Source organism: Lissotriton helveticus, chromosome 3_1, assembly GCF_964261635.1.
Source record: "Lissotriton helveticus chromosome 3_1, aLisHel1.1, whole genome shotgun sequence".
Classification (NCBI taxonomy): domain Eukaryota; kingdom Metazoa; phylum Chordata; class Amphibia; order Caudata; family Salamandridae; genus Lissotriton; species Lissotriton helveticus.
This window is the reverse complement of record NC_136061.1, coordinates 115,217,301-115,245,109: the sequence shown is the minus strand read 5'-3', so window position 1 is coordinate 115,245,109 and position 27,809 is coordinate 115,217,301. Positions and strand designations below refer to the sequence as shown.

General features: G+C 43.4%; 1 protein-coding gene across 1 annotated transcript; it reads left to right on the top strand.

Annotated features, from left to right (window-relative positions):
• Nucleotides 1-27,809, top strand: MED31 (mediator complex subunit 31). Its single transcript, XM_078679334.1, has 4 exons — nt 1-107; nt 22,460-22,534; nt 23,523-23,619; nt 25,359-27,809. The coding sequence occupies exons 1-4, from the start codon at nt 83-85 to the stop codon at nt 25,552-25,554; spliced, it is 393 nt and encodes a 130-aa protein (XP_078535460.1). The 5' UTR covers nt 1-82; the 3' UTR covers nt 25,555-27,809.

The window sequence follows — 27,809 nt, the reverse complement described above, 5'->3', positions numbered from 1 at the left end:
ACGTCGCTGATTTTAGTCCCTCTTTTGTTTCCACTGGGCTCCTGCGTTGTGTTCCTTCTGGTTCTCTTTGCACAGAACCATCATGGAGGAGCCGGATGTGATCTTAGGTACTGTGGTGTGACCGCGCCGTGCATGCGTTGGGGGTCTCGGTGGAGGTGCTGTGGTAGTGGGGCGCGAAGTGTCCTTGTGACGCAGTAATTGTACATGGGGTAGTAGAGACAGTGTACATGGGTTTGAGTAGGCGGTGACTTTGAAGATCACTGCCTAGTGTCTCTGTCCTATGAGCTCACTGAAGAATCGGTCAATCGTGACTTTAATTGAAGGATCTTTAAAAGGGAGCTTTAAGTTAATATGGGTAGTTAGTAGCCCACCGCTGGCTTTTTCGGAGTTTACTTTCCCTCGCTCCTTATCAATGCGAGTGTTCTAACGCGGCGGCCATCTTTGAACGGGGCATGACGTTTTTAAAGGAGCGTAATAAACCAAAAATGCCACAGGTATCCGATTATTCGCTCACAAAAAGCCTGATCACGGGAGAGGAAAGTGGATATGTATGCGAAAGGGGATGTAACACTACTGACTAGAGATGACGTCTGGATAGGTTTTGGGGGTTGTTGAAGGATGTGCCGCAAAGATCAGCAGATTTGCTTTAGATTGAAATCCTGACTACTAGGCTGCCATAGGTTCCAAGTTTCCACATTGTCTGCCATTCACATGTTCTCAGTGTGCTTGTGTGACACTGTATTGCTTTATGCCTGACTCTTTGAGTGATACTTTTTTTCATATAGAACAAAGCAGTTAGGTACATGTAATGATTTACGTTACAGAAATGAACCTTTGTGAACAGTGATGGTCTTGAAACTGCCTTAAAAAGTTGCAGATGTTTTGACGAAGACCCAAATTTTTTTACTAACATATTTGTCCTGAAATATTAGTGGTGTCAGTTAAAAAAATATACTCCCCGTATACTGGCAGAATTCTAGTTTATTTAATTTGTTACTAACAAAATATACTTCGGTTTATTCAGTGATGGAAAAGGGACATTTGTAGTTTTCATCTGGAAATGTATTGGATTTGTATGTTTATTCTGTAATAGAAACAAGTGTCCACTTTCAGGAACTAGTGGCATTGGTCGCCACTCTCCCCCATGAATAATGGTATCATTTAAAATTTAACTCTTTTACATCAATTATTACTTTTCTGTATAGCAATAATACATTTTGCAATCCCAGTGCCAAAACTCTTCATTGCAAATAAAGTGCTCCTATGCTTCAGTACTTGATAAAACTCAATGCCTTTTAAAAATAGGGCAAATCATTTATTTTCTTATAACTATAAAATATAGTCAAGCAAGGATCAAATGTGTTATTTGACTCAAGGGTCACATATTTAATAACCTTTTATCACGGCAAATTTTCTTCCAAAGCCTACAGATACTCCAAATGGGTTCAATGCCTATACGAATCAGTAATATTCGGTTTCTAATTCTGTTTTCTGGAATTTTGGAGAGGTAGGGAAATATACCCACACCTCCTAAGTTTTGAGTAGAATTCATAACCGATTTTAATGGGTAAACTAACCACTCTAGCCATTTCACTGAGAAGAGTTTTTACCTCCCTATCTGAAATGGGCAATTTTTTGCACCAGAAATGAGAAAGATGTGCATAGTTTGAAAAAGGACTGTGCATTGTTTATATGTGAATGAAAAACTATGGGACACTGCTTTCGTCCCTTCATAGTAAAGAAATGTGTAATATTTTATAAAGTAATATTCCTCTGCAGTCCCTCCTTATTTCTTCCACACAGTCAGGTTTTGTTACTGCACCTTAATCCGATTGCGGAGCTCTATGGCTCAGGTACATCTACTCGGAGAATGCAACTAAATCTGTTTCTCACTCATATTGAAAGTATACAACTTCAGGAGTCCTACTGCTTGAAGCAAAAACCAACATAAAACAATAGTGAAACAACTAACCTCACTCGGTGAAAACATACCAAACCCCAGATGTAGTCCGGTCATTGTAAGAATGCACTAACATAAGGTAACTACTGCTGCTCTCAAGTATCACAAGTACAGCCTGGCGATGTGTAATTATTAAAAGGAGCAAAACGTTCATTGTATTACTGGTTTACTTACTTAAAAAAAAAACTGTTTAGTAAGAACACAAATACAATCATTCCGCTTCTGCAGATAAAATAGTTTTTAGACCTAATGCAGGAAAGAAACAGGTGCACAACTGTTCCATAAAAACCTAGCTTCTCATCTCATGCAAGCCACCCTATCACACTGCAGTTCTGGTAACGTCTTGATGCAAATAGTATTGGCTGCACACCAGTCATTGACCTTAAGCTGCATAGATTGCTCGTTGTTTGGCTCCAGTCCGGCATATGAGCAGGGTTTGCACTGTAACTCCATGGCCCAAGATGAGAGCCCGAGGGCAGTGTCAGGTCCATGTCAGCCCCACATGCACGCACATTAAACTTTATACAGACCAGTCCAAGGAATGCGGTGACAAGCCAGCACTGTCTCCAATTAGAGACAGGTTCTGACATGGCGCATCATTCTGTAACCAACCTCCTGATTGGCTGTGAGGTTACATTGTGTTAGGAAGCAGAACTGAAATAGTTTATGGTGTCTCCTTGTTTTTTTTTAGGCTTGCTGATTAGCATGCCAATATGTATTTAGTGAGATGATACAGATATAATATCCAAATGTGTTACTTACTTCCCATGTGTGATACTTGACAGGCTGGACATTAAGCACTAATTCTTGAAGCACTTGTGCAGCTAGCCAAGAGTAGTGGGGAAAGTGGTTGAGAGGAGTCTTGGACAGAAATGTGGGTAGGAACTGGAGGTTCAAATGGGAGTGCATTCAAAGACTAAAGAGAGAAGAAATAGGAGGCAAGTCTTATAGGTGGAAAGGTAGAAGGAATAAAAAGAGGTGGATAGAGAGTGGGATATGTTCAGTTCAGTTCAAGTTTATTATGATAACGGAACTCTTTACGAGGTCCACATAAAAGACATAAAATATACATACAGAAAAGCAAGAAATTTTCAAAGATAGTTATAACATCAGGAACACTGCATTAATACAAATCCAAAAAACACTTAAAAAACTTGTACAGTTTAAAACAAAACATTTCATTTGGCGGGGAGATCAAGGCCGCCCACAAAGCAGTAGCAGACAAAATGTTAAGTTGGAGGCAAATTGGTCTTAACCATCTTCGCCTAAAAGGCATCAAAGCTGGACAAACGAAGATGACATGGGGCAAATCTTGATCATACATCTGACAAAAATCACAGATCGGTGACAGGCCATACCATTTGGAATGAAGAGATTTCAACGGAAGCAAATCCTGTCTTACTAAGAACATCAGGCGTCTAACGCCATGAGGAATATTCCATTGAATATAGGGTTGAGCTTTCCTCAAAAGACAGGACTCAATAACCGGCGTACAGCCTTTTTTCACCATCCGCGAATCTCTATCTAGTCTGAAACCTAATTCCCACGTAGAGGATATCAAAAGAGATTTTAATTGATAAGAAGATAGAGAAAATAAAACATCCGTATCCAATTGCAATTGACCCACAGCGAATCTAAATTTTTTTACAATCGATGAGAAATTATTGAAGTTTCCCAACAGCTCCCTTTTTAAAAGATGTCTTAAGGTGTTAGGCTCACTCCTTGCCAGACTGGAAACCCAGCGTACGATACCAGCTAGTCCCTGGACCCAGCTGCTTCGTAAACCGAGTTCCTGTCTTATGGCCGGAGTTGAGTTCGCTGTGCTAACAGATAATAAACTGCGTAAAATTTTTCCTTCCGCGGAGTTTAAGACGCTCCAATTTTTTAGGTCAATTAACTCTATTCCGTAAAGAAGGGAGGCAGGAACTTTTGCTCTAAATACATCTAATAGTATAGAGAAATGCCTTCTACCTGTAGCTTTATACAAGGATACCAAACTCTTTCCCTGCGCAACAGCTTTCCGCGAATTATTGGCCATATGAGCTTTCTCACTTAAATTACTCAACACAATTTTACCAAGGAAGGTATAAGAATTCACAGTTTCCAGTTTTTGGCCCCCTACTGTCCATGGAAAGTTAGAAAATTTGGGTTTCTTCCTTCCTGACATGCACATCACTTTACTTTTTTCAGTATTTATCAACAAATAATGGTTTCCAGCATACTCATGAAGAGCTTGCAGGCGATTATTCAGGCCCTTTGGGGTTAGATCGAGAATCAAAATATCATCAGCATACATAAGGCATACAATTGGGGTCCCCCCCAAGGACGGAGCAATACCCGAGCATGCTGAGAGAGCCAGAGGAAGATCAACTGTATATAAAGAAAAAAGCAAAGGAGCCAAAAGGCACCCCTGCTTTAACCCGTTGGATGTGGGTATTATTCTGGATAAACCTCTTTCACCGCCAAGAAGCACTCTGCACCAGGTATCTGAATAAAGAGCACGGATTAATGTAATAAGAAAGGGGGGCATCCCTAGGTCGAATAGCTTTCTCCACAACAAAGTTCTGTCCACTTTATCAAATGCCGTGGAGAAGTCGATGAATGCACCATACACGTGCCCTCCGCGAACTTTCACATATTTTTCCGTGATAACCTGGAGAGCAGTCAAGTTATCTAACGTTCCATGATTTTGCCTGAAACCAGTTTGCTCAAAGGGCAGAATTTTAAACTCAATTACCCAATCGTTGATTAAAGTGAGAATGCATTTTTCAAATACCTTACCGATAGCGTCAAGTAAGGCAATTTGACGATAATTTTGAGGGAGGTCCCTTGCCCCTTTTTTGTATAAAGGGACAAGGATACTCCCTTTCCAGGAAGGGGGGGACTATTCCACTAACAAAACAGAAATTAAACACAGGAAAAAGTATTTTGCTCCATAGCTCCGCCTGTTGTTTTAAAACAGAGATGGGAACCTCATCGGGACCCATCGCACCAGAGGAGCGCATATTTTTAATGGCAAATTCTATTTCCTTTTCCGAGGGGGAATCATACATACGAGAGTTAACGTAAGAAACATCCTTAATTAAATGAAGATTGTTATTACTATACAAATTCTCAACAAATTGGACCCAAATCTGCTCATCAATTGCAATAGGCGTGGGGCTGACCCTAGTACCGCATCCTTTGCCAATTAATGACCAAAATGACTTGGCTTTGCCGTTGTATGCAGCTTCCCTAAGCTGAATCCATAAGGAATCCTCCTTATTTCGTTTCAAACTAGCCTTTAGACGGGATCTCCTTCTTTTTAAGAGTGCTAATTTCTGACTAGCTTCCTGCCTAAAAGATAGATATTGCCCCCTTAATATTTTATTTATTTCTTTATTTAATGCCCGAAGCGGTTGGGGGACTACTAAGGGTTTTTTAACGGGGGAACTCTTTTTGGCTAATGAAGTTACTGATTCTAAAAAATCTGCAAATCCCACTAGTACCCTCCCTTCCCAGCAGGATAAATTCTCTATAGTAGAGTTTAAAAGCGTTACTAAGTTCTCATAAGAACCAGAATTCCAGTAACATTTCCCAGAATGTAAACCAAAATTTACCATATCCGTATCGATGCTCCAAGAATCCGCCATAGGAGGGCTGAGGGAAACCGAGAGCATCAGCACATTATGGTCACTGAGATTAGTATTTAAAACCAAAAGATCTTTCAAGGAAGAATAAAAAGCGCAATCTGTGATTACATAATCAATAATAGAGTTTCCCTTATTAGAGTTATGAGTAAAAGCTGCCGGGGTATCCGAAGGGAGTCTCCCATTTACTATTAAACAATCCATGTTATATAGACCCTCCAAAAGAGATTTACCTCTTTTATTGGATTTAATATTAGCTGGGAACTGGGCCTGAGGTATAAACAAAGACTCTTCCCTAAGTTTATTTCTAAACAAGTCAAGCCCGCAGTTAGATATATTACAATTCAGGTCCCCAAGTACTAATACATAAGGGGAGGGTGAAGTATCCATTATTTTAGTTATAAAGGATTGGAGTGCTGTTAAACCCTTATTAAAGCAGCAATTTGGGGGGATATAGGCGTTTATCAAAACAAGGGATCTATTAGGGCAATCCCTAAATACATTTTTTAAAGTTATTGCCTGGAACAGTTTATCGGGATCAGGATAGTGAGTAAAGTTCCAATTAATTCTATTTGATAAAAGGCAAGCTAATCCGCCCTTCGCATGACCCCTCCTAGAGTGAATTGCGCTAACTTCTAAGACAAAGTACTCTTTTTCTAATATTAAATTATCTTCCACCCACGTTTCTTGTAGGCAAATTATGTCTGCATCTAGGGAACACAAGAAACGCAGTTTTTCCTTATGATCTTTAAAACCAGCTGTGTTGCAAGAAATAAACTTCAAATTGCTGTTAAAAATTAGAGGGCGGTTTGGAACAGGAAGAGGATTTACTAGACAGAATTCCTGGTAGCCAACTCCATTTAAAATGATCGTCCATCAGAGTTTGTTTAAGCGGGGGGGGATTTTTGTAGAGAACTTGTCTTTCATTTTTAGACACACATATTTTTAAGTCCTCAGATCTAGCTGAGGACAAATCAAAAGGCATCAAATTAGTATTAAAAGAAGACAAATTGGAGGGTGCATTTTGACTTTGTTTTTCCATAACATATGGAATAACCTCAATTCCTCTAATTTGGAGCTCCTCAGCCCACTGCAAAATATGGTTTAGCACCACTTTAGACTGAAATTTCACCCTTGCAGTTGTCCCTGCTGGAGTATTAAGGAGAAGTACCGCATCCAGATCTGAGGTTTGAATTAATTTCAAACCTTCAATCTCTTTAAAACAGCTAAGTAAAGCGGATCTGTTTAAAATTAAGTCAGTATCAAATAATGGCGAAAACTCAAGAAAAAATGTATCTACATTTGTTTTTTCCCTAGTAGGCACCAACGGAATAGCTGCAATTGTAGGAGAACCTAGAAAAGGTCTTGCTAAGGGATTGAGAGAAGAGGGGCAAAGAGTACCCGGGGGTAATAAAATATTAGGGTGAAAGGGGTTTGTGGAACTTATGAAATCAGACCCTATGGACGTTAGAACTGCCTTAGGAGCAACAATCCTATCTTCCTGGATAACAGAGGACTGCTCAGTCAAGGCGGAATTTTCTAATATTGGTTCCAAATTTTTTTCGAACAAGAGTTTCCTCTGCCTTTTTTTAGTAAATCTTCGGGTGGGTTTTCTCTTTTTTATTCTATTCTTTTTTTGTTTTGGGGAAACTATCATTTCAGAAGTTCCAATGGAAGTTATAACAGCATCATCCTCTTTTTTTGACTGAGACGAAAATATAGGGAAGAGAGAGGGAGTTTCCGAATTTTGAATAACTGGGGAAACAGGTATCACCTCTATCTCATCATTATTCGTAACTATACAATTAGCTCCGGCCGAAACCACCTTAAGAGCCTTAGCATCAGCTGATGTTACTGCTGGTTTGATTATTTTCTGACCTTCAAGATCAGGCAGCGTTTTGACTGGAGCTAATATTAACTTTCCATCCAGGGTTTTTTTTATTTAACATCTCCACAGGATTAGCTGGCACTGGAAGAAAGTCAGAAACTGTCCCACTCTTAGTCTGTAAAAGAACTCTTAAGATTTGAGTTACAGTATCGAAGATACACTCCGACCCTCCCACAAATTTTTCAAGTAAACTCAAAATAGAAGAAATTAAAGATTCCAGGGAGGACAAAGAGTTGGAAATTAACTTCCCATGAGGACTAGCAGGGCTCACTGGTAAATTATTCAAATTGGGGCCAGAACAGGAATTAAAGTTTAATTGAGCTAAAGAAAAATCCAATTTATTTGAGGGAGTACTACTAAGAGGACAAGGAGACGAAATTGTTATAGCTTCATTTACATTAAGGTCAACATGGACAGTGTCCTGAGAGGGTCTCTGCAAACCTTTATGAGCTGTTAGATCAATATCAGGGAGTGTAAAATCGCCCTCTGCGATAGCAGACTTAGAAGGTACAACTGAGGAAAAAATATTATTCACTAAAGAATTAGGAGCTACCATTTGAGAAACTTGAGGGAGACTTGTATTGTCAGATCTCCTAACATTACAACCCAAGGTCACACAAGGAAGCTCCAATTTCTGTTGTGCGCCGGAGGACACCAAAGGGAGAGCCTCCACTGAATCGTAATAGAGAGAACCGGACTGAAGCTGGATAGAAACCAAGCCCGGAATAGAGTTATCCATACTAATAACTGCTGCTAGCTCAGGAACTTTATCCTCTAAGGTATCACTAGAGGGGCCGGGCTCTACCACCTTTTCCTGCCCTTTATCCCAGAGATTAAAAAGTTGGCATTGGCCTTTCAAAAGTAATGAGGAGGAAGTTTTATTACGTAAAGGGTTCGATTTAGTTTTAGATCCAGATCTCCCCACTAGGATGCAACCTGAGCGGAGTTTTTTTGCCGTCATAATTAAACTAGGGAAAATGCTATTAAGTTTAAACAATAAAATAGCACAATACAATAAACAGAATAAACAACCTTGTAACAGAAATTTAACAAAAATAAACAATATAGAATGAGGCGAAAATCTAAGAGAGGGGGCCCAGCCCAGCCTACTTCGGCCTCTGACGGCCTCAGACGGACCCGCCCTTGTCCCGGGCTTCTCCCGGCGCCCTCCCGCGCGCTCCCGCGCAGCGGGATTCTATACTGCAATTATACTGTCCGAAAAAAGAAAGGGAGGATCCTGCAGGGAGAGCGTCCCAGCTGCTGACGATTGGGAGTTGTGGGCGCTCCTGGGACTTTGAGTCCTGCGCCCACAACACGCTCGCAGCCCTGCAGGTCCTACCTCCCAAAGTCTTAGTTCAGAGTCAAGCGCTGTTAGAAGGAGCCTTCAGGCGACGCGGGACCCGCGCAGCGGGGGCCGCTAGCTGTGATGGTGAGGGTGACGGCAAGCTCTCAGGAGCACAACGAAGATGCAGCAGCGGAACAGCAGCAGAAAACAAAACAACACAGGAATCCGCTGTTTGAAGAGAGAAGGCGGGTTTATACCTCAACTAACCAGCCAGGGGAGGAGCCTGCAGGGAGAGCGTCCCAGCTGCTGACGATTGGGAGTTGTGGGCGCTCCTGGGACTTTGAGTCCTGCGCCCACAACACGCTCGCAGCCCTGCAGGTCCTACCTCCCAAAGTCTTAGTTCAGAGTCAAGCGCTGTTAGAAGGAGCCTTCAGGCGACGCGGGACCCGCGCAGCGGGGGCCGCTAGCTGTGATGGTGAGGGTGACGGCAAGCTCTCAGGAGCACAACGAAGATGCAGCAGCGGAACAGCAGCAGAAAACAAAACAACACAGGAATCCGCTGTTTGAAGAGAGAAGGCGGGTTTATACCTCAACTAACCAGCCAGGGGAGGAGCCTGCAGGGAGAGCGTCCCAGCTGCTGACGATTGGGAGTTGTGGGCTCTCCTGGGACTTTGAGTCCTGCGCCCACAACACGCTCGCAGCCCTGCAGGTCCTACCTCCCAAAGTCTTAGTTCAGAGTCAAGCGCTGTTAGAAGGAGCCTTCAGGCGACGCGGGACCCGCGCAGCGGGGGCCGCTAGCTGTGATGGTGAGGGTGACGGCAAGGTCTCAGGAGCACAACGAAGATGCAGCAGCGGAACAGCAGCAGAAAACAAAACAACACAGGAATCCGCTGTTTGAAGAGAGAAGGCGGGTTTATACCTCAACTAACCAGCCAGGGGAGGAGCCTGCAGGGATAGCGTCCCAGCTGCTGACGATTGGGAGTTGTGGGCGCTCCTGGGACTTTGAGTCCTGCGCCCACAACACGCTCGCAGCCCTGCAGGTCCTGTGATGGTGAGGGTGACGGCAAGCTCTCAGGAGCACAACGAAGATGCAGCAGCGGAACAGCAGCAGAAAACAAAACAACACAGGAATATGTGTAGTTAAAACTGCTATTGCCATACACCTCATGATCTGCCTGCGTTTACCTGTGAAACTTGGAAGGTTATATATTAAGGGGTGCTCTGGAGCTTACATGGTGATTCACAGTTTCCACCCACAGTATTTTTAATTGTAAATAATGTGACAAAGTTCTTTGCACCATTCAAACCCCCACACAAAGCCTTAATAAATATCCCCTCTGGTTTAATCTTTCATCTCATTAACTGATCCTATAATAGCTGTGCTTCTAACCAGGATTATATAAAATGGGACATCGTGGCGGGGTGACACAAAGGGAGCACTGGCTCACACCGGGACACTCTGGTGGTCTCTGACTGGTGCACTGCCTGCACCAGTCCTTTTTATTTGCATGGTGACGTATACACATAGTTATGTTTGTGTATATGTATCTTACGTAGTGCCAGGTAGCACAGTAAATCCCTTACTAACCGTATAATAGACATACAAAACAAACAATGGTAACAAAAAAGTCTCTTAGTACTGCACAAAGTCTCTCATCATTTGTCATTATTTTTGCGTGAGTGCCAGCAAAACAGGTATGAGTGATGCAGGAACCACATCAACTACACAAACCTTAAAGTGGTCAGGTAAAATCTTTCAGCCACCCTGATTTCTTCTTTGTTCTCAGCTGTCGACTTGTATTCATGCAACTATTTCTATGACCATTCAAACCCAATGCCTTGTCTTCTGAGTTGGTAGTTGACTTACGTACATTCTCTGCACACTTGACCAACCACCAATGCTACACACAACTGTAATCCACAACTACAAAATGTTTCCTCGCCTCCTTGATTACAAAAGGGCCCATGTCTGCAAGTAAACCCTTCTACACAAACCTTGTCCCCAACAGTCCATGCTCTACTCTTTGTTTTGTGAACATCTTACCACCCTTTGTATTTCTGTTGTTGTCATCTATGCCTTGAACTACTCCTTACCTTCCCAGAACTCACCTTGTGATTCATCAGTACCCAACTGGGATTCAACTTTGAAACTGCCATTCTATTCTTCATCCCTTCCAAAGGCGATATGGTAGGTGCACAGTGGGTTGCAGTCCTGTTAGCCCACAAAGTTTCCCTCAAAACTCCACCTAGGGGAACTCTTAATTGTGAAGCTCTTTGGACACTGGCCTTCCCCATTTTATTAATTACTTCAGCTAAACCATAGCTTTCAGCAAATACAATGCTGTACGCTGGTGCATAATAGCTAACCATTTCAAAAATGGATACATTTCTTTGGAAATAAATTGTTCACCATTTTCTGTAACGATTCTTTCTGGCATATGCTCTTTAGAAAACTCCTCTATAGAAATTCGATATCACGTGGTTACTGACCCCCCACATTTCACCGGGAGCAACCTCATCGCGTAGCCCACTAACACAATCGCGCATCTTTCCATTTGCTGAAGTTCATTAAAAGGACCCATTATGTCCACATCACACTTTTTTCCATGGCTCCTCTGGGATCCCAACATGTGGTACAAGTGGTTGGGTTACCACTCGCTGTTTTCTGACTGCACATCAGGAACACTTCTAACATCCCAACCATGTGTTGTCACCAATATGATTCCCTCAACCTTTCTATTGTTAAATTGCTTCCTAAGTTCCCTTTCATGAGCTATGCTCATCACCTTCTCTTTCACAGCTTCTGGTGGAACCTTCCACAGACCGCTACACAGAACGCAGTCTACCAAATGTAATTGGTCTTGGTTAGAAGCCGGCGTTCCCCGCACACCGTTTTTGTCAAGTGCGCGACCCGGACCTCCCCAGCTCCCACGTTAAGCCAAGAAAGGATACTGTCCCAGACAGCTAGTAGCTAGACACGAGCAGCCAGGCTTATCTCCAAGGCACGAGTGTTTAGTATGTGCAACCACGCCCACAGCTATCCCAATGATGTCACCACAAATGTACTCCAAACCAGTTAGTATAAAACGAGTATACTTTATATGAAAACATGTACTAAATGACCACACAATACAACTCCCACATATATACACTGTGTAATATTGTTTCCGGTGGGTTGGGCGGTTCTAATCCCCAACCACTGCTTCTAACCAACAGTTACGCTGACTTTTAACCGTTCTCAACAGGTTAGGTACTTCGTATCACTAGATTCACTCTCGTTGCAAAATACAGGGAATACTGCACTACTTAACGATGGGTTCCTGTACAGTACCACAGTGAAACAATGCAATGCGTAGCCTCAAGATCATGTACTGAGTCAACACAAGATAATGCAACTCTGTTCGCTACCAGCATGCCCTTTTCAAGGATGGAATACAGCAATGCGTCGCGCTGCAATTACATCCAGTGCGATAGGAAAACAATGGAATGCATATCGCCACCAGCATGCCCTGTGCAAGGAAGGAATAAGGTAATGCGTCACAGTGCAATTTAGTACAGTGCAGTAAACAACCAACGCAGTACGCTATGCTATGATCCTGTATCCTGCAAGGGAAACATAACATAGTGCGTAGCGCACTAACCCATGAGTTTATTAAGCACCTCTAGTGTCCGACGTTGTTCAATAGTTCGTTAGCGGAAAATATGCAAAGTGTTATACGACTGTTTTTAGAAGTTGTGTGACCGGTTGCCCCCAACACGGATCGACGATGACACCCAAGTTCCACTCCAGGCCCTTGCCGCGTCCGGGACCAGCACGGACCGAGATCTGGGCCAAAGCAACAGGTGCACACAGCTGCCAGCTGCCAGCGGCGAGAGGTTGAGATAGTGTCCCTCCGGGCCCCCACACCAGCCGATGATCCACTTTACCTGGCGGGGTCGCTACCCCACTCTCCCCTCCTGCTGCAGCGGCTTGGCCTCACTTCAGAACCTTGTGACCACGGACAAGGCGCGCTCGGGCCGGTAGTTCAGCTGCGGGGCTACCGGTCTGGGCCGCCAACGTTCAGCACAAACTCCTTCCACATGGCGCTGGTGCTACCTCACGTTGCCTACGAGGGCCTGTTCACTTGTCACTACTCTCCAGCGCTGTTAAGACTTCTTCGCTCCCCGGTACTCCCCACCAGCACCTCCGGTGGCGCGTCCGAGACTCACTCCGTCTCCTGGTGCACACGGTCTTCAGGCGCTCTCCACTAACGCCTGAGTCGCACCACGACACGCACACTGCGCGTCTGAGTCTCACCTCTCCTCCTGGTGCACACGAGGTACCAGGCGCTCTCCACTAACGCCCTGGCTGCACCACCACACACCGACCCGCGTGTCAGAGACTTACTCCTTCTTAGTGCCCAAGATGACCCGGCACTCTTCACTAGTGCCTGGACTGCACTGCGACACGAACCCCCTGCACGTCCTGAATCTCGGCTCTCTTCCAAAATGCCCACAATTCACAGGTGCTCCAACACACCCTGCGCGTCAGTCTTGATTCGCTCCGGGTGCCCACGATCACCCTGGGCACAAGTTCGGAGGTCTCAGGCTTCCGCGACACTTTCCCATCATCGCGCCACTTGAGACTTCCTGGAAACTTTTATGTTCCTGTGTTTCTGAATAGGGAGCCCGCTCACCTCTGGCCCTTGGGGTACAGGATACAGCACACAGCAAAGTCCTGCTCAGGATGAAGGGGGGGCACGACCAATTGCTGCGCCCCTTCAGTCTCTCCTCGGTGAAGAGCTACAAACTGCCCAATAGCCCCAGATCACGAAGCAAGGGTCAAGTGTCTCCCGCAGCCTGTTCAGCAACTCTTCCTGAGGCGGAGGTTATCTTCCCGATCGCGGACAGCTCAAAGCCGCCAGAGACTTGACCAGTCCACGGCGTCTTCAAAGCGCTCCCAGCACTTTGCTTAACGATACCGAGACCGTTCTCGACGACATCAACATAACCCAACCAAAGTGTTGGGGTTACATTTCTTCCAGTTATACCCCTCATTATCTTTGAAGTTTCCTTGTGCTCAGGGGTCCCCGACCCCTCCCTAAATCAGTCTTGCGTATCTCCCCGCCCCCAGTGTCACGTCCTCTCTTTGATACTGGAGGCCTGGATCTTTAATCACTCTGAGGGAGATGGGTCTATTGTTTTATGGCTCTGAACCAGGCCTCTTCACCTGGCAAAGCCTCTCCTTCTCCAGGTACAGGGCAGCCTGGTGTGGTCTCCACCCCTCCCCTGGGACACAACCTCCCTCAGCCTTTCTCACCTCTCCCAGATCCAGGCAGGCAATTCACATTCTGCTGAGACACACAAAAAGGTCTAATGCACTAGCTCGGCCATTTTTTCCAACAGAGGTTTCTGGACACACAGCAACAAAACAATCTACCCAAAAAGATGCGTTATGGCGCTGTGAGTTCAGACATACCAAACGTCAACTGTTCCATTTCCAAATCTTGGGAAACTAGGCTAACAATACTACACCCAGCCTCCCCCATTCTGTCCTAAGGGCAGGATGGCCTTTCACCAGGGAAAATGAAATAGAGTATTGTCCACTGTCAGGGCCTAGCACCCACACTGGCAGAGGTCCTGCCTTTTACCTACACTGCACCCTGCCTAGAGGTTACACAGGACGTCCTACAGGGGTGCCTCATGTGTATTAAAAAGGGAAAATAAGGCCTGACAAGAGGTAGCACTTGTCAGGACAACATGCTAATTTAGCATAATGCACGCAGGCCCTACACCGAAGACCTGTGTTCCCTCTCTGTGCATTTATTTAGTTCTAGATCTGGCACACACAGTGAACGTCACTTAGGAATCTTGCTAGTAAGGCAAACCTACCAATCATAGACAACCAAATACCACTACAATTTATACAGTGAACATCTGTACTTGCACACTGATTAGCAGTGGCAAGTACATACAGCATCTATCTTCACAGCTCTCTGTCAGGAAAACAGTTTAGGGGGGAAAGCAAATAGTTCAAGTGAACTTTAGCCAACAATGCCAAGTCCAACAATCTTTCACTACACTAAAACATTTTTCTTGAACTCAAAATTTCACACCTAACCCACCCATTTACCATGTACTCCATCCCTTTCAAGTACAATACTTCCACTCCATTGGCATCTTCCCTAACAGCTTTGGTCTGGGCATCACAGACTGTATTGACTCCTGATCCACTACAGTTAAAGACCCTTCAACAATATCATCTTGGTACAACCGTAAAATAAACAAATAGTCTACACTTTAAGTTTTAGAACAATCATGTTCTGCAATTGAACTCACTCCCTTCAATCACAATCAAATCCTTGTGGTAACACTTTGGATGTGTGTATTTGTAAATACCTGCACTATAGACCTATGAACACCCTTAACACGAAAAGGCTATCCTCACAAAAAGAAGTTGAAGTGATGATTGCCCAGGGCTAGGCTAAGGCTTTTTCTTCAATTACAGAGTAGTTCACTTCAGCCCTTTAGAAAGCTCGTGAAGCAAATGCAACTTTTCTTTACTCTCCGTTATTTAACTAGGCAAGAACAGCTCCCAACCCCTTAACACTGGTATCAAGTCATCAAAATGGTCTTCTTATGCAAAGACAAATTTCCTCATTTAGACATTTTGCTCTAGACCTACTGAAACGCATCGGAACTCTCTGCAGTCCAATTAAATTACTCCCCTTTCCTCAAGAGCAACCTCATGGGATGAACCAATAAATCAAAATTTCTGATGGATTCGTCATAGTATTCCAACAGCCCTAAGAAAGACCTTAGTTGTTCTTTGACAACAGGGAGAGGAGCTTTAACTACTGATTGAGCCAAATCTGGCTTTCATCTTGTTCTTTCCTCAAATTGTGTGTCCCATATATGTCAAAGCGCCTACTCTGAATTGACACACATTTCTTTTCAGAGTCAAACCATTTTCATGTAACTTCAGACAGGACTTCGCATGCTTTCACCTATCTATTCCATAAATCAGTATATCATCCTGGAAAACCAGACAGGTTGCACACCTTCAAAGACCATTCTCATGAACGCTGGAAACAAGCAGTAGCCGACTCCAAGCCAAATGGTATTCTTACAAAATGATTAGCCACCAGTGGGGTGATGAAAGAAGTCAATGGTTTGGAATCTTCACTTAAAGCAATCTGGTGATAGGTGGACAACAAATACAATAACACTGAAAAAAATGAAAACTTGCACCCCACGCAGCAAAGGAGGTTCTTCCAAAATATTGGGCAATGGCTGCCATCCACCAAGGTTCCCTTGTTGAGGTCTTGAAGGTCCACACACACACACATACGAAAATTTCTAGTGCCATCCTTGCGTGCCAAGACCACTGGCACCGACTTTTGTGGACACGCTGTATCCTCAATCACTCCCGCATTTTTCAATATACTCAACTCATATTTTAGTGGTTCCAGCATCATAAAAGGAACTTTAAAATGCACTACAATTATCACACCTTTCTTAAGGGCAATATTGTTTTTTATCAGTCCTAGTTTATCCTCCCAACACATGCATTATATGGTTAACTAAGTCCTCTTCTTCACTGATGGGGCCAACCATCATAAGTTGGTCAGGGGCATCTGGTTCAGTGTAATTCCCATATCATGTTGGTGACGCCACTCCATTAGATTTTCTCCTCTCCATAGATACATAAACGTTGCTGATAGTTTCACACCGCTTAAATGCTACAGGCCTTGAACAATCTACAATAGACAACGGAAAAAAGGTGGAGGATTAGCAATTATAGCTAGAGAAAGGTTCTCAATAAAAATACTCCCCATTCCGATTAACACATGTGAAGCCTTACAGTTTGCCATCAAGCTTACTCCCCTGATCAGTTTCAATGGAATACTGGTATACCGATCACCGGGAGCAAGGGCGGCATTTTTAGTGGATATGGGTACCTTAATGGAATCTTTAATTATGGAAGAGTCGTTCACCATATTGGGGGACATGAATTTCCATCTGGAGAAAAAAGATGATAGGGACACTAGAGCACTCATCACCGATATGGCCACATGGGGACTAAGACAATTGATTACAGACGCGACACATCAAGCCGGTCATACCTTAGATTGCATATTCTCCAATATGAAGAACCTACATATATCTAACATTCAACCAATGCCCTGGACCGACCACTATGTGATATTTAGTAGACTTAACATTGGAGGAAAACTGAAGAATATGAGTAACAATCAGACCCCACGACTGGTCAAAATCTGGAAAAACATTAACCAGACTGAATTAAAAAATCTTTTGGACAGTACTTGCCCGCTGCCGTTCACAGACCCAAAAACTGCTACCCAACAATATCATGATTGGATTGCCCATGCCACTAATCTGCTGGTACCAACCAAGACATTATCAAGCAATAGAAATACTCCAACCGCACCATGGTACACAGAAGAACTAAGGAGACAAAAAGAGCAGAATAGAAATAGGGAAAGGCAGTGGCGAAAAAAGTACAACCTGGAGGACAAAGCAAAGTATAAAGAATCTTTGAGCATTTATAAAACCATGATAACAGAAGCTAAGAAAACTTTCTTCGCAGCTCAAATTGAAAACGCCAAAAATTCTTCTAGCCAGCTGTATGACATTACCAGATCCCTGTCGGGCAACACCCCTGATCTAATCCCACCCCCCTCCCAATTCCTCTGTGATGAATTGGCAAAATTCTTCTTTTAGAAAGTGGCCGATATCTACCAGGCTTTCTCCTCGCGGCCCATAATATCTGACTCATTGGCCCCTCCTATGGCCAACGCCTTGATAAAGTTCAACCCACTCAATACAGACCAAATAAAGGCGCTGGTCTCCAACATCAAATCAGGATCGTCATTAGACCCCTGCCCTCTATCTGCACTTTCCCCGGTGATGGACACCCTCATCCCGGTCATCACCATTGTTTGTAATTCGATACTTACCTCCGGCATCTACCCAGATTCCTTAAAGAACACTCTGGTGAAGCCCCTGCTGAAAAAAGAAAACCTTGATAAATCAGATCTAAAGAACTATAGGCCTATTGCAAGCCTTCCATTCTTAGCTAAGGTGATAGAAAAGGCCATGAATAACCAGTTAGTTGAACATCTAGAGAAACATTCCTTTCTGGATGATTCCCAATTTGGTTCCCGGAAACATCACGGCACGGAAACGGCGCTAATTAAAGCTGCCGATGATATAAGGAACATTAGGGATCAGGGAGCGACGGCAATCCTAGTAATGCTGGATCTATCCGCGGCTTTCGACACGGTCGACCATAAGATCTTACTCAACCGTGTCGGAAAGTGAGCCATCCTCCTTACTGCAAGGGACCTAATCGCATCCTTTCTGGCTGACAGAACCCAGAGAGTCACCCTGGGTCCATATCAATCAGCTGAGATGTCGCTCCCTTGTGGGGTTCCACAGGGCTCATCCCTAAGTCCGACCTTATTTAATACATACGTGTCGGACCCTGCCAATGTCATCAGAGCATATGGGATGAGCATAACCTCATACGCCGATGACACTCAACTGGTCCTAGCTATTAAAAACAATGGACCAGAGGTGGCAGAGCGCTTTCAATGTGGAATGCTAGCCATTGAAGAATGGATGGCAGCAAACTGCCTTAAGTTGAACACCGGAAAAACGGAGGTGCTCATTTTTGGACCGCTCTCTCCTGACTGGTCAGCAACTTGGTGGCCTGTAGCGATGGGTGACCCCCCCCACGCCGGCTGCTAAAGTTAGGAATTTGGGCATAATCTTTGATGAGGACCTCAACTTTTTAGCTCATGCAAACAAGGTAGCAGCAACAGCCCACCACAAGCTAAGGCTGATCAGGAAAATTCTCCCATTTCTACCGGACTCCGCTGCCAAAACCCTGGTCACTACCTTAGTATTATCGTCCTTAGATTACTGCAATGGTCTGTTTTTAAATGCTCAGGTCAGGGTGACCACCAAGCTTCAGACTATTCAGAATGCAGCTGCACGTCTGCTCTCTGGGACCCCTAAGTTCACCTCCATAGCGAGCACCATCAGGAAATATCATTGGTTGACCATCCCCAACCGAATAAAATTTAAATCCCTATGTATTGTATATAAATCATTGAACGATGCAGGGCCTCGGTACTTCATGGATCAGTTTAGTTTCTATAAACCAAACAGACAGCTTCGATCGGCTAATTTAAATTTACTAGCCACCCCTCAAACAAAAACTGTCTCTTGGGGAGACCGACGCTTTTCGGTTGCAGCTTCCAAGCTGTGGAACCCCCTACCCCTGCATATTAGGATGTGCCCTTCCTTGCTACTGTTCCGTAAGGGCCTTTAGACGTGGTTGTTTGACCAATAATCTGTTCAGCACATGGTGAGCTTTCAGGATGATTAAGGGAAAACTAGCGCCAAGACGCCTAAGGGTAATCGTGCGCTTAACAAATGGCAAAAATAAATAAATAAATAAATAAATAGAATCTACTCTCCCACTAGTAATGGCAAGTCAGTTTTATTCAGGGTGAGCTATTTTTAGTGGTCAGTAGTCCATTCTGGACATAGAGATTGAGCTAGCAATGAACAAGTGATCTGTATATTCTGAAAATGAATGAGCAATAAATACAAATGCAAATCTTGTTCTTATCTTGTTTCATTTGCTCTGCAGTCAAAGACCGAGGTCAAATGTTAGTTTGTCTTCTTACTAATTGCTGCTTGTTTAATTCTGGAGGTTGGCGTTTAGTTTTCTGTGTCTGACTGCAAAGTTAGAGGAGTTTGTAAAGTGAACTATCTGATAATTGAGCAGGGGTACAAGGAGTCTGAAAAGAAAGACGAAAGAATGTCAGTTTTTTTTCTCGTACACAAAAAATTGAATACCTTTTAATTAAACTGTATAGAAATGAGTGCACTACCACATGGCGCTTTAGTAATATATTTGTGATGGTGTGCTACCAGAATTCACCACTGACTACTTACATCACCCTTGAATTTTGTTATTTGCAGAGACGCAATGCTGAACTACTGCTTTTGTTTCTTAAACACTTGATGTAGTTGTTAGTGGTTCCCCGTTAGTTCTTATAACTGAGCTTTAAGTTCCCTTCTCCCCAGAGATCCCTGTTGCTGTTTTTTTTACTGCATCTCGCCCACCTACTGCTCTGAACAGGTGGGCGAGCCAACAAATTAGCAGGGCGAGCTGAGCCAAGGGTCGACTCTGTTTCTGATAGCACAAGCCGAGCCTAAAAAATATTTGGCATTTAAATCATACGCCAAAGATCATATTGTAATATGATATGGTGTATTCAGAATTCAAAAAATTGTATTTCATTAACATATGGAAGTTTAATCTTAGCACATCAGATTACATCACTGCATTGAGACTATTTATTAAAAGTGACAGTTTTTAAACATGAACTGAGAATCAATCCTTCCCCCACCCGATGGTAATGCTTTTAGTGAACGAAAAGGAAAGTCGGTGTACCCCATATGTGGTCTCGACTTTTATTATACACGGTTAGGCTATTAAATCAATTTTTTTTGTACAGTAGACATGCTGCACTTGCATATTTGAATGTGCTCTTATATTTCATAATGGAGGAAAAGGAGGCTCGGTGAGTTAAAATATTTGCCATAGATAACACAATTTGAGACCAGTCTGTGGGCCAAAAGCAGTTAGGACAAGTAAATTTTTTAGGTCAGTAAACCTGCAGGTCTGGTCACATGTTTCTGAATGTTTTTTTTTTTTTAGGCCAGCACTATCCTCACGGGTACATACATATCCCATGAGATCAGCAGTGGTGACCATACAGACATTGCATAATGCCAGGAGATTCACCTTCAACCCCCACCTACGGATATTTCTTCCAGGCTTAATACATGGTCCTGCCTTCAATGCCAGTACACTTTGTTTTCTTACTGTTGAAAATGTGTCCCCACCAAGCGCCACTAAATAAGAATCAAAAAGATTTTCCATGGCAAAAGCGGTTCTCCAGTGTCTTTGAAAAATGATGGGAGTTGAGACATGTTAACAGCACCTTAAGTTAACACAATTAACTAAAATAACAGCTCTCTAAAATTCATAGGGATCATCAAAGGTATATGAAACGTGATGGGTCTGTAATTTCCTTGTGCAAAAAAGTGCTATGTACAAGGTATTACGTGGTAAACTTCCAGAAATTAGGTTTTTACTGTTTGAAGTGATAGTTCAACCGCGCTCCGTGAAAATAGTCCTGAAGTTATTAGGGTGTAGCTCTGAGAAGAGTGTAATATTTCTATTACAATGCAGCAAAGTTTTTTTCATGTTAAGCAACTACTGTTTCTCATGCAGTAATGCACTTAAGATAGTCGCTATGTGACCCCAAGCTACCTGCATACTTACCTGTATCCCAGCATTCCCTGCGCAATAGTGTTGCTCATGGGAAGCTGTCCAAGCGGACTTCACTGCTTCTCAGTGGTGGGAGAGTGTTCACAAGAAGTAACATGCACAGCTAGGTTTGTGCTATGCCAATAACAGTTGAATCATAAAAGATGAGGACTGAAGGTTAAACTACTTACATTAAAATAAAACCCATCATAAGAAAAATCTGTACAGTTTATTGCTCCTTATTCATTGTATCTGGGTGAGCCCTTGCTTTAACCCTTTCTATGCTGATGACGGAACCGCTCCGTCATCAGCTGCGGTGGCGCTGTGCTGATGACGGAGCGGTTCCATCATGGCCCGGCTGCCGCGCCTGCGCGGCGCGGATTCCGCGCCTGCGCTGGGCGTTCTATTGAGCGGGCAGGGCCATGACGGAACCGCTCCGTCATGAGCACAGCCCAACCGCGGCTGATGATGGAGCGGTTCCGTCACCAGCATGCGGCGGCGGAATAGCCGCCGCAACGATGCGGTTAAAAATACAATTTCCATTGAAATTGCAACTTCCTCTGTTGTGAGATCCTCAGATGTGGTGGTGATAGAAAAACATGCCGCTTGCACAGTCGGCACTCGCCATTAGCCAAGGTTCTGTGCACACCCCTTCTGTGAAGACGTGTGCTGGGGAGCTCTGTGACCCTGAAGTAATGTCTTCCGTTGGTCTTCTAGTAATTACCTTTTTGCCAATTGCATGCATATGGTCATGCTTGTGGTATGGTCTGTCTCTTCTGCTGAGGTTGTTTTGGGGCAGGCCATACAAAATGTTCCATATCATCTGTCGCGTGAAGGTCTTCTGTGGTGCTCCCAGTTTTGTGTCTATAGAGGCAGTCCACAGGATTGGCAGCCCCAGGCCTGTATTTAGCCTTGAAGTTGTAGTGTTGGAGCTGGAAGGCCGACTTCTCGATGCATAGTTGATAAAATTGTCAAGTTCCCTTGATTAATGCTATAGTGGGGCAAGCAGCTTGTGTTCGGTTATGACCATGAAGTTTCTTCTGAAGAGGTAGAGGTAGAAGTGATTGTAGGCTCACTGGCTCGCCTGAGCCTTACATACGATTGGAATGGCTTTTCTCTGTCCGTTTGTTCTCTGCTAGCAAACTCAGTGGGATTGAATGTTCTTGCTGGTGTTCCTGTAAGAGAACAGTTCCAAGCCCAACGGGGTTGGCATCTTCAACTTCTGTCTTCTCTGGATTCTAGATTAGAGCTATATGGTGTTTGTCAGAATGGCCTCTGATATTTTTTAACACTGTTTCGTTTCTTGTCTGCCTCTATTTGACGCTATTCTCCTTTTATTTAGATGAGCAAACTCGAATCCGGTTTCAGCTGGAGCTGGAATTTGTTCAGTGTTTGGCGAACCCAAATTATCTTAACTGTAAGTATATGCACTTCAAACCCCAGTTAAATGTTCTTCACGTGTACGAACGGGAAGCGTTTTTTTTTGTTTAAACAGGGAGTGGACATAAAATTGAGTAGCTAAATCATACCACGATATGAATTTGACTTGTGTGTGAGTGTTGATTGCAACAAACTCTGTATACACTGCAGTCCAGTTTTTAGTATTAGAAAGGGTATATGAAAGTCACTTCAGTTCATTTTTAGAGGAGAGGTATGGTTTCAAGAGTAAGCTGCTTATATTAAAACTTGGAACAATTTGTTCTAATGGTACTGACCAAAATTGTGATTTGGGGCAAATTGCTTTATCTGTCAGTGACTCGACTTTGTGTAATTTGAATATGAAAGCCCTGTGCATGGCTGTCCTGATTGCATTCGTTCCTCCCTCATCACATCTTGTTTTCTCTAATCTGCAATATGAACTGGACCCCACAAATCATACTACGTCTGTACTCCAGCGCTTAAATGTTTTGTGAACCACTGCTGCTCTTTGGAGCTAAGCCGTGGCTATATCGGACAATTATAAGATTATAAAATACAGTTGTGCGCCTAAAAATCAGTTTTGACTCTGTTTTTAATTATTGCCAGTAAAATCCTGACCATGTGAAATTGTACTTGGAGACTGATTGAGCATTATTACTGGCCACTGATTTCTATGAGTATTGCCATCCGTGAACGTTTTCAATCAAAAGATGGCGGGAGTTGGGAGAGGGGTGGGTGGGACAGGTCTGGACACGGACTTCAAATTTCATTCACTATATTCCTTTATTTCCTGAAAAAAAAGTCTACTTTGCTGCCCCTGTTCCTTGTTGGTGATTTTGTGCTCCCTTTTAAAGAAATTGAAAATCATATGAATCACATGGGCTATTTTCCACATGGTCTCCCTTTGGGGGAAAGGCCAGCATTATTCATCAGTACTTTTTGTGTAGAACCCTTTTAATTGACATTTTTGCATTTTCTCTTCCTAGTTCTGGCCCAAAGAGGGTATTTCAAAGATAAGGCATTTGTTAATTATCTGAAATACCTGCTGTACTGGAAAGAGCCGGAATATGCCAAGTACCTCAAGTAAGTATTATTTAAATTGTTTCATAGTAAGCAAGATACTTTTCTGGGATGGGCTTTATAATTAAATGCCTGGTGACCATGTCAGAGCCCAGAGAGGAATGATAAAAAAGTTCCAATGAAAGGAAAACTGAACCGTGTTGCAGCCCGGGCTGATGTAAATATCAGTGCAGCTTTTGTTGGAAGGATAGAAATGTGGTGTTGCAGGTAGTGAATTTGATGTTGGGGATACTCACTAGCACGCTGTGCTCTATTAAAGTATGAACTGTTGGGTCTTGGTCATCTCAACTTTACTCCACCAAGTGCCTGGTGAGATTTAAACAGAAAAATGATGAGTAGCAATCCGACCCTTGTCCAGGATGCTTGTTGGAAACAAATGATGGGACAAGTGCTTCAGAGGACCCGCAACAGGCTGCGGTCTCTTGGGTGTGCATCTATCTGGATCACAAACAGAATTTCAACAACAGCTTGTTTGGGTATTATAGTCTAGATTGCCTGCTCCTGTGGAGGCGCAGGTAGAAGGCTACGACTTGGGGAAACCAAGCAACCACAGCCTGAGTCGGTTTGTAACACTTCAGGGGTAAGGAGTACAAGTATGTTGTGTAGCCTTAGCCAGCTTGCGGTTTATTTGGGAGCTGTGAGACTCTTAGTATGTTTGCTTCACATTTGGGCAGCTAAGCACAGTCTCCCTGCTTAATTAGTGTTCCAGAACCTGGATTTCACTGATAATGGTGAACCCTGCTAGAATGGTGTAAAAACAAAGATTAATCGAGGGTCGTTTTGTTTCTCCTTTTACACATATGAGGTTTCCAACAGGAGCTCTTGTATTTCCTTGAGCACGTTCTATTAGGCACACTGAATGTTTTTATTTTTATAGTACCCACTATCATTTTTGCTGAATATTTGATTTCACCTCAGCCTAGCAGGTGCCGCAATCCTCTGATTTGCGACACGCTGCAAAACTGGATTTCTCTCACATTATCCACTAGGCTCTTTAGCTCTCATATGTAAGCCGGAGCTTAGCAATAGGTTTTCCTTTATGCTGCACAAAGGCATCATTTGTTTACGGATTTGGACGCTGTATTCGATATCCTTGGTATTGATCATTAGAAGTGACTTTTTGACTCTTTTTTTTTTTTTTTTTTTTTGAGGATTGTGCCACTTTCATCTAGGTATTTTTTTGTTTGTTTGCAAAGGAAGACGTTATGGTAACTAATATAGTTATTGAGAATAATAATCTTTTTAAAGTAATCTCATCTTAAAAGTGAAGCTGTTTTGAATTTCCCTTTTAGTGAATAGTTTTCCTAAGTTTACATGCATCCTAATGCCCCTTTCTCCATGAGCTGTTAATCCAGTACAAGTTGTGGCCCTTTTATTATGCGTTGACCCCTTTTGGGCCTTCCCTTTTTCTCTACCAAAGATGGCGGAAATGTGAATACTAATACGCAGGCTGCAGCCACTGCTAAATAATGTGGACAACTCCATTAATCCAACTGTCTTTAAGGGTGTGACTTGTGCAGCATTGTGCGTTTTCTTTAAAATCACACATGCCGTCGAGAGTACTGTAAGGGCTGCCCCACCTCCAAACATTCCAGAATCCCTTCTTACACCACGTGCCAACATAGTACCTTTACCACTGTGCCCTTATGGAGAATGTCTGTAGATATCTCAAGGTACACCTTTGAAACACTACTGCCACTTTAAAAAAATTCACAACTACTTTTTTATGTTCTTCTTTTAAGGTACCCTCAGTGTTTGCACATGCTGGAACTCCTTCAGTACGAACACTTCCGGAAAGAGCTTGTCAATGCTCAGTGCGCCAAATTCATTGATGAGCAGCAGATCCTTCACTGGCAACATTACTCCCGGAAGAGAATGCGCCTGCAGCAGGCCCTGGCAGAACAGCAGCAGCAGCAGAATAACACTTCTAGCAAATGAGTGCAGAGCTGCCCAAAGTGTCGCAGTTAAATCATGTTGGACGTGGGAGTGAATGAAACTCACCCTGACCTTTGCAGTAATTCGATCATTCGATTATGAATAATGAGATTGAGAAGACGAATGTCTTGTTGCATATTGAGTTGAGGAACTTATGTTAATAATGTGATGTACATTGTATATACAGAGAATGTCCTAAAAGGCGGGAAAGTAGCCGTTTTGTACAAACAAAATACAACAATTCTTTGCTTATCAGTGTCTGTTCTTCTAATTTCTCTTGGGATGCTGCTGTGAACAGGGATAACGGTCAGACCCACATGAATTTGGAGAGTGGAACGGAGGGTCAGTGCTCCGGTGTTATGCGCTAGATGTCTTTTAGTTCTACTTCCCTCCCTAAAGCTACCCATCACGGTGCTGCATCACTGAAAAAATACTGCAGTGATAATATTTCTAATGCCATTCACCAAGTATTCAATGCAGACCATAAAATTGATTTCTTCTGCATGTAATAGACTTTATTAAAATGTATGTTGGTATTTTTATGGCCCTTTCACCAGTATGTGTGGTCTAGTAGTACTTTCTATAGTCTAGGAGTAACTTTCCAAGCAGTTCAGAGGTTTCCATTGCACAACAGATTCTGATTTGACTATTGAAGACCTGCCACGGATATTGCTTTGATGCATCTCTCTGTTTTGTGTTTGTTTTATTCAGGAGGCGTACGTCTATCAATGTGTAATTTTATTTTTAGGACAATCTTACCAAACAGCACCATATATTTGGCTGAGAGAGACATTTTGTAGGCATTAGAAATTACAGGAGCTTAGAGTGAGTCCATTGGTTGGCTTCATTGTCTCTCCCATTTGCTTACTTTTTATTGGATGGCAGTCCTTGTCCATTTTGAATTTGTCCCTCCCCGAGAGCACACCCTCTTTAACATCCTCTTGATTCACTGACTTGTGTACTTCCACTGCTCACTTATAGGGAACTACGGTTTTCTTTTTGGTCAAGCACTCCAACAGCGTGCACGTGTTTTCTGTCTCTCTGCCTTTTGTGTATCTTCTCACCCCTACAATCGCCCAAAATTCCCACACCTGTGCTGTGTGGGAATTGTATATGTGTGTGCTCTCTCTATCCCTCTCATTGCTGCTCGCTCCCTCTTCAGTATACTTCTCCCTGCATCTGACTGACGCCCCATGCTACTGTCTTCCTTGACTGCTCTCCCATTTGCTGCCTTTTTTCTGTGTGCCACCCGGCATGTTTCCCACTCCCTGATGTTTACCCCTATATGCTCCCCCCACCCGCTCCCCCACCTCCATTGCTCCTAGTTTAAATATATTCTTTCATATATATTTATTATGAGGGCTAGGCAGCAAATTGCTTGCAGCCGTCTGCAAAAAAACAACTTTGCTTTTTATAATTTCTTATTTTATTGACTGATCTAAGTAGCGCCTGCATCATTCTGTAGGTGTGAGCATGTGTAATGAGGCTTGCACACCTACTGAATGATGTGGCTCCCAACAAAGACCGTTGTTTTTTTTTTTGTCCATACTGAATAGTACCAGCTAAAAACATTATTTTCTTTTACTGATGCACTTCAGCATCACCAAAAGGCATTTGCAAAACCAGTAGGTACCAAAGGTGAGACCTATTGGCTACACCACTGCTAGTATAAGTTGGTGCATCTGTCCCTTATCCAGCGGAGGGAGGTTGTCTGGGCCGCCAAGACCTGGAACTCCCTTCCGACCCACCTCCACCTGATCCAGGACCACCTCTCCTTCAGGAAGAAACTCAAGACCTGGCTGTTCGAGCAGTAGCAGCACCCTCCCCCCCCCCCCACTAGCGCCTTGAGACCCTCCGGGTGAGTAGTGCGCTCTATAAATGTCTTTGATTGATTGATTGATTGGGTATGCTGTTCATGAGTGTTTTACATAGGCATTTGTTTATGGTGTCCAAAGGGGTATGTTCAATGTGATTATGATATTTGTTTGTACAATGGTCTTTCTAATGTACTCTTTGTGTTGAGCTTTCCTGGTGACAGCCACCATTGCTAGACACTAATTAATACCAGACAACATGGCACATCTAGTCTGGGCTGAGTGTTTGTTAGGAGCTTTGTGTAACGTGTTTTGTTGGATGTTTGTGTGCGTAAGAGAGGAACAGATTGCTAGAACAGGGTTTCACAGATTGTAGGTTGCAACTGGACTTTTGGTGGGTTGCGAAAGACCAAGCAATAAATAAAGATGCCATTAAATTCTGTA

Bases quoted from the DNA above. Each gene is read 5' to 3' on its own strand.
- MED31 (XM_078679334.1), top strand. From the start codon at position 83: ATGGAGGAGCCGGATGTGATCTTAG. The intron at 22,535-23,522 runs GTAAGTATATGC...TTCTCTTCCTAG, and splicing joins GAACCCAAATTATCTTAACT to TTCTGGCCCAAAGAGGGTAT. The intron at 23,620-25,358 runs GTAAGTATTATT...TCTTCTTTTAAG, and splicing joins GAATATGCCAAGTACCTCAA to GTACCCTCAGTGTTTGCACA.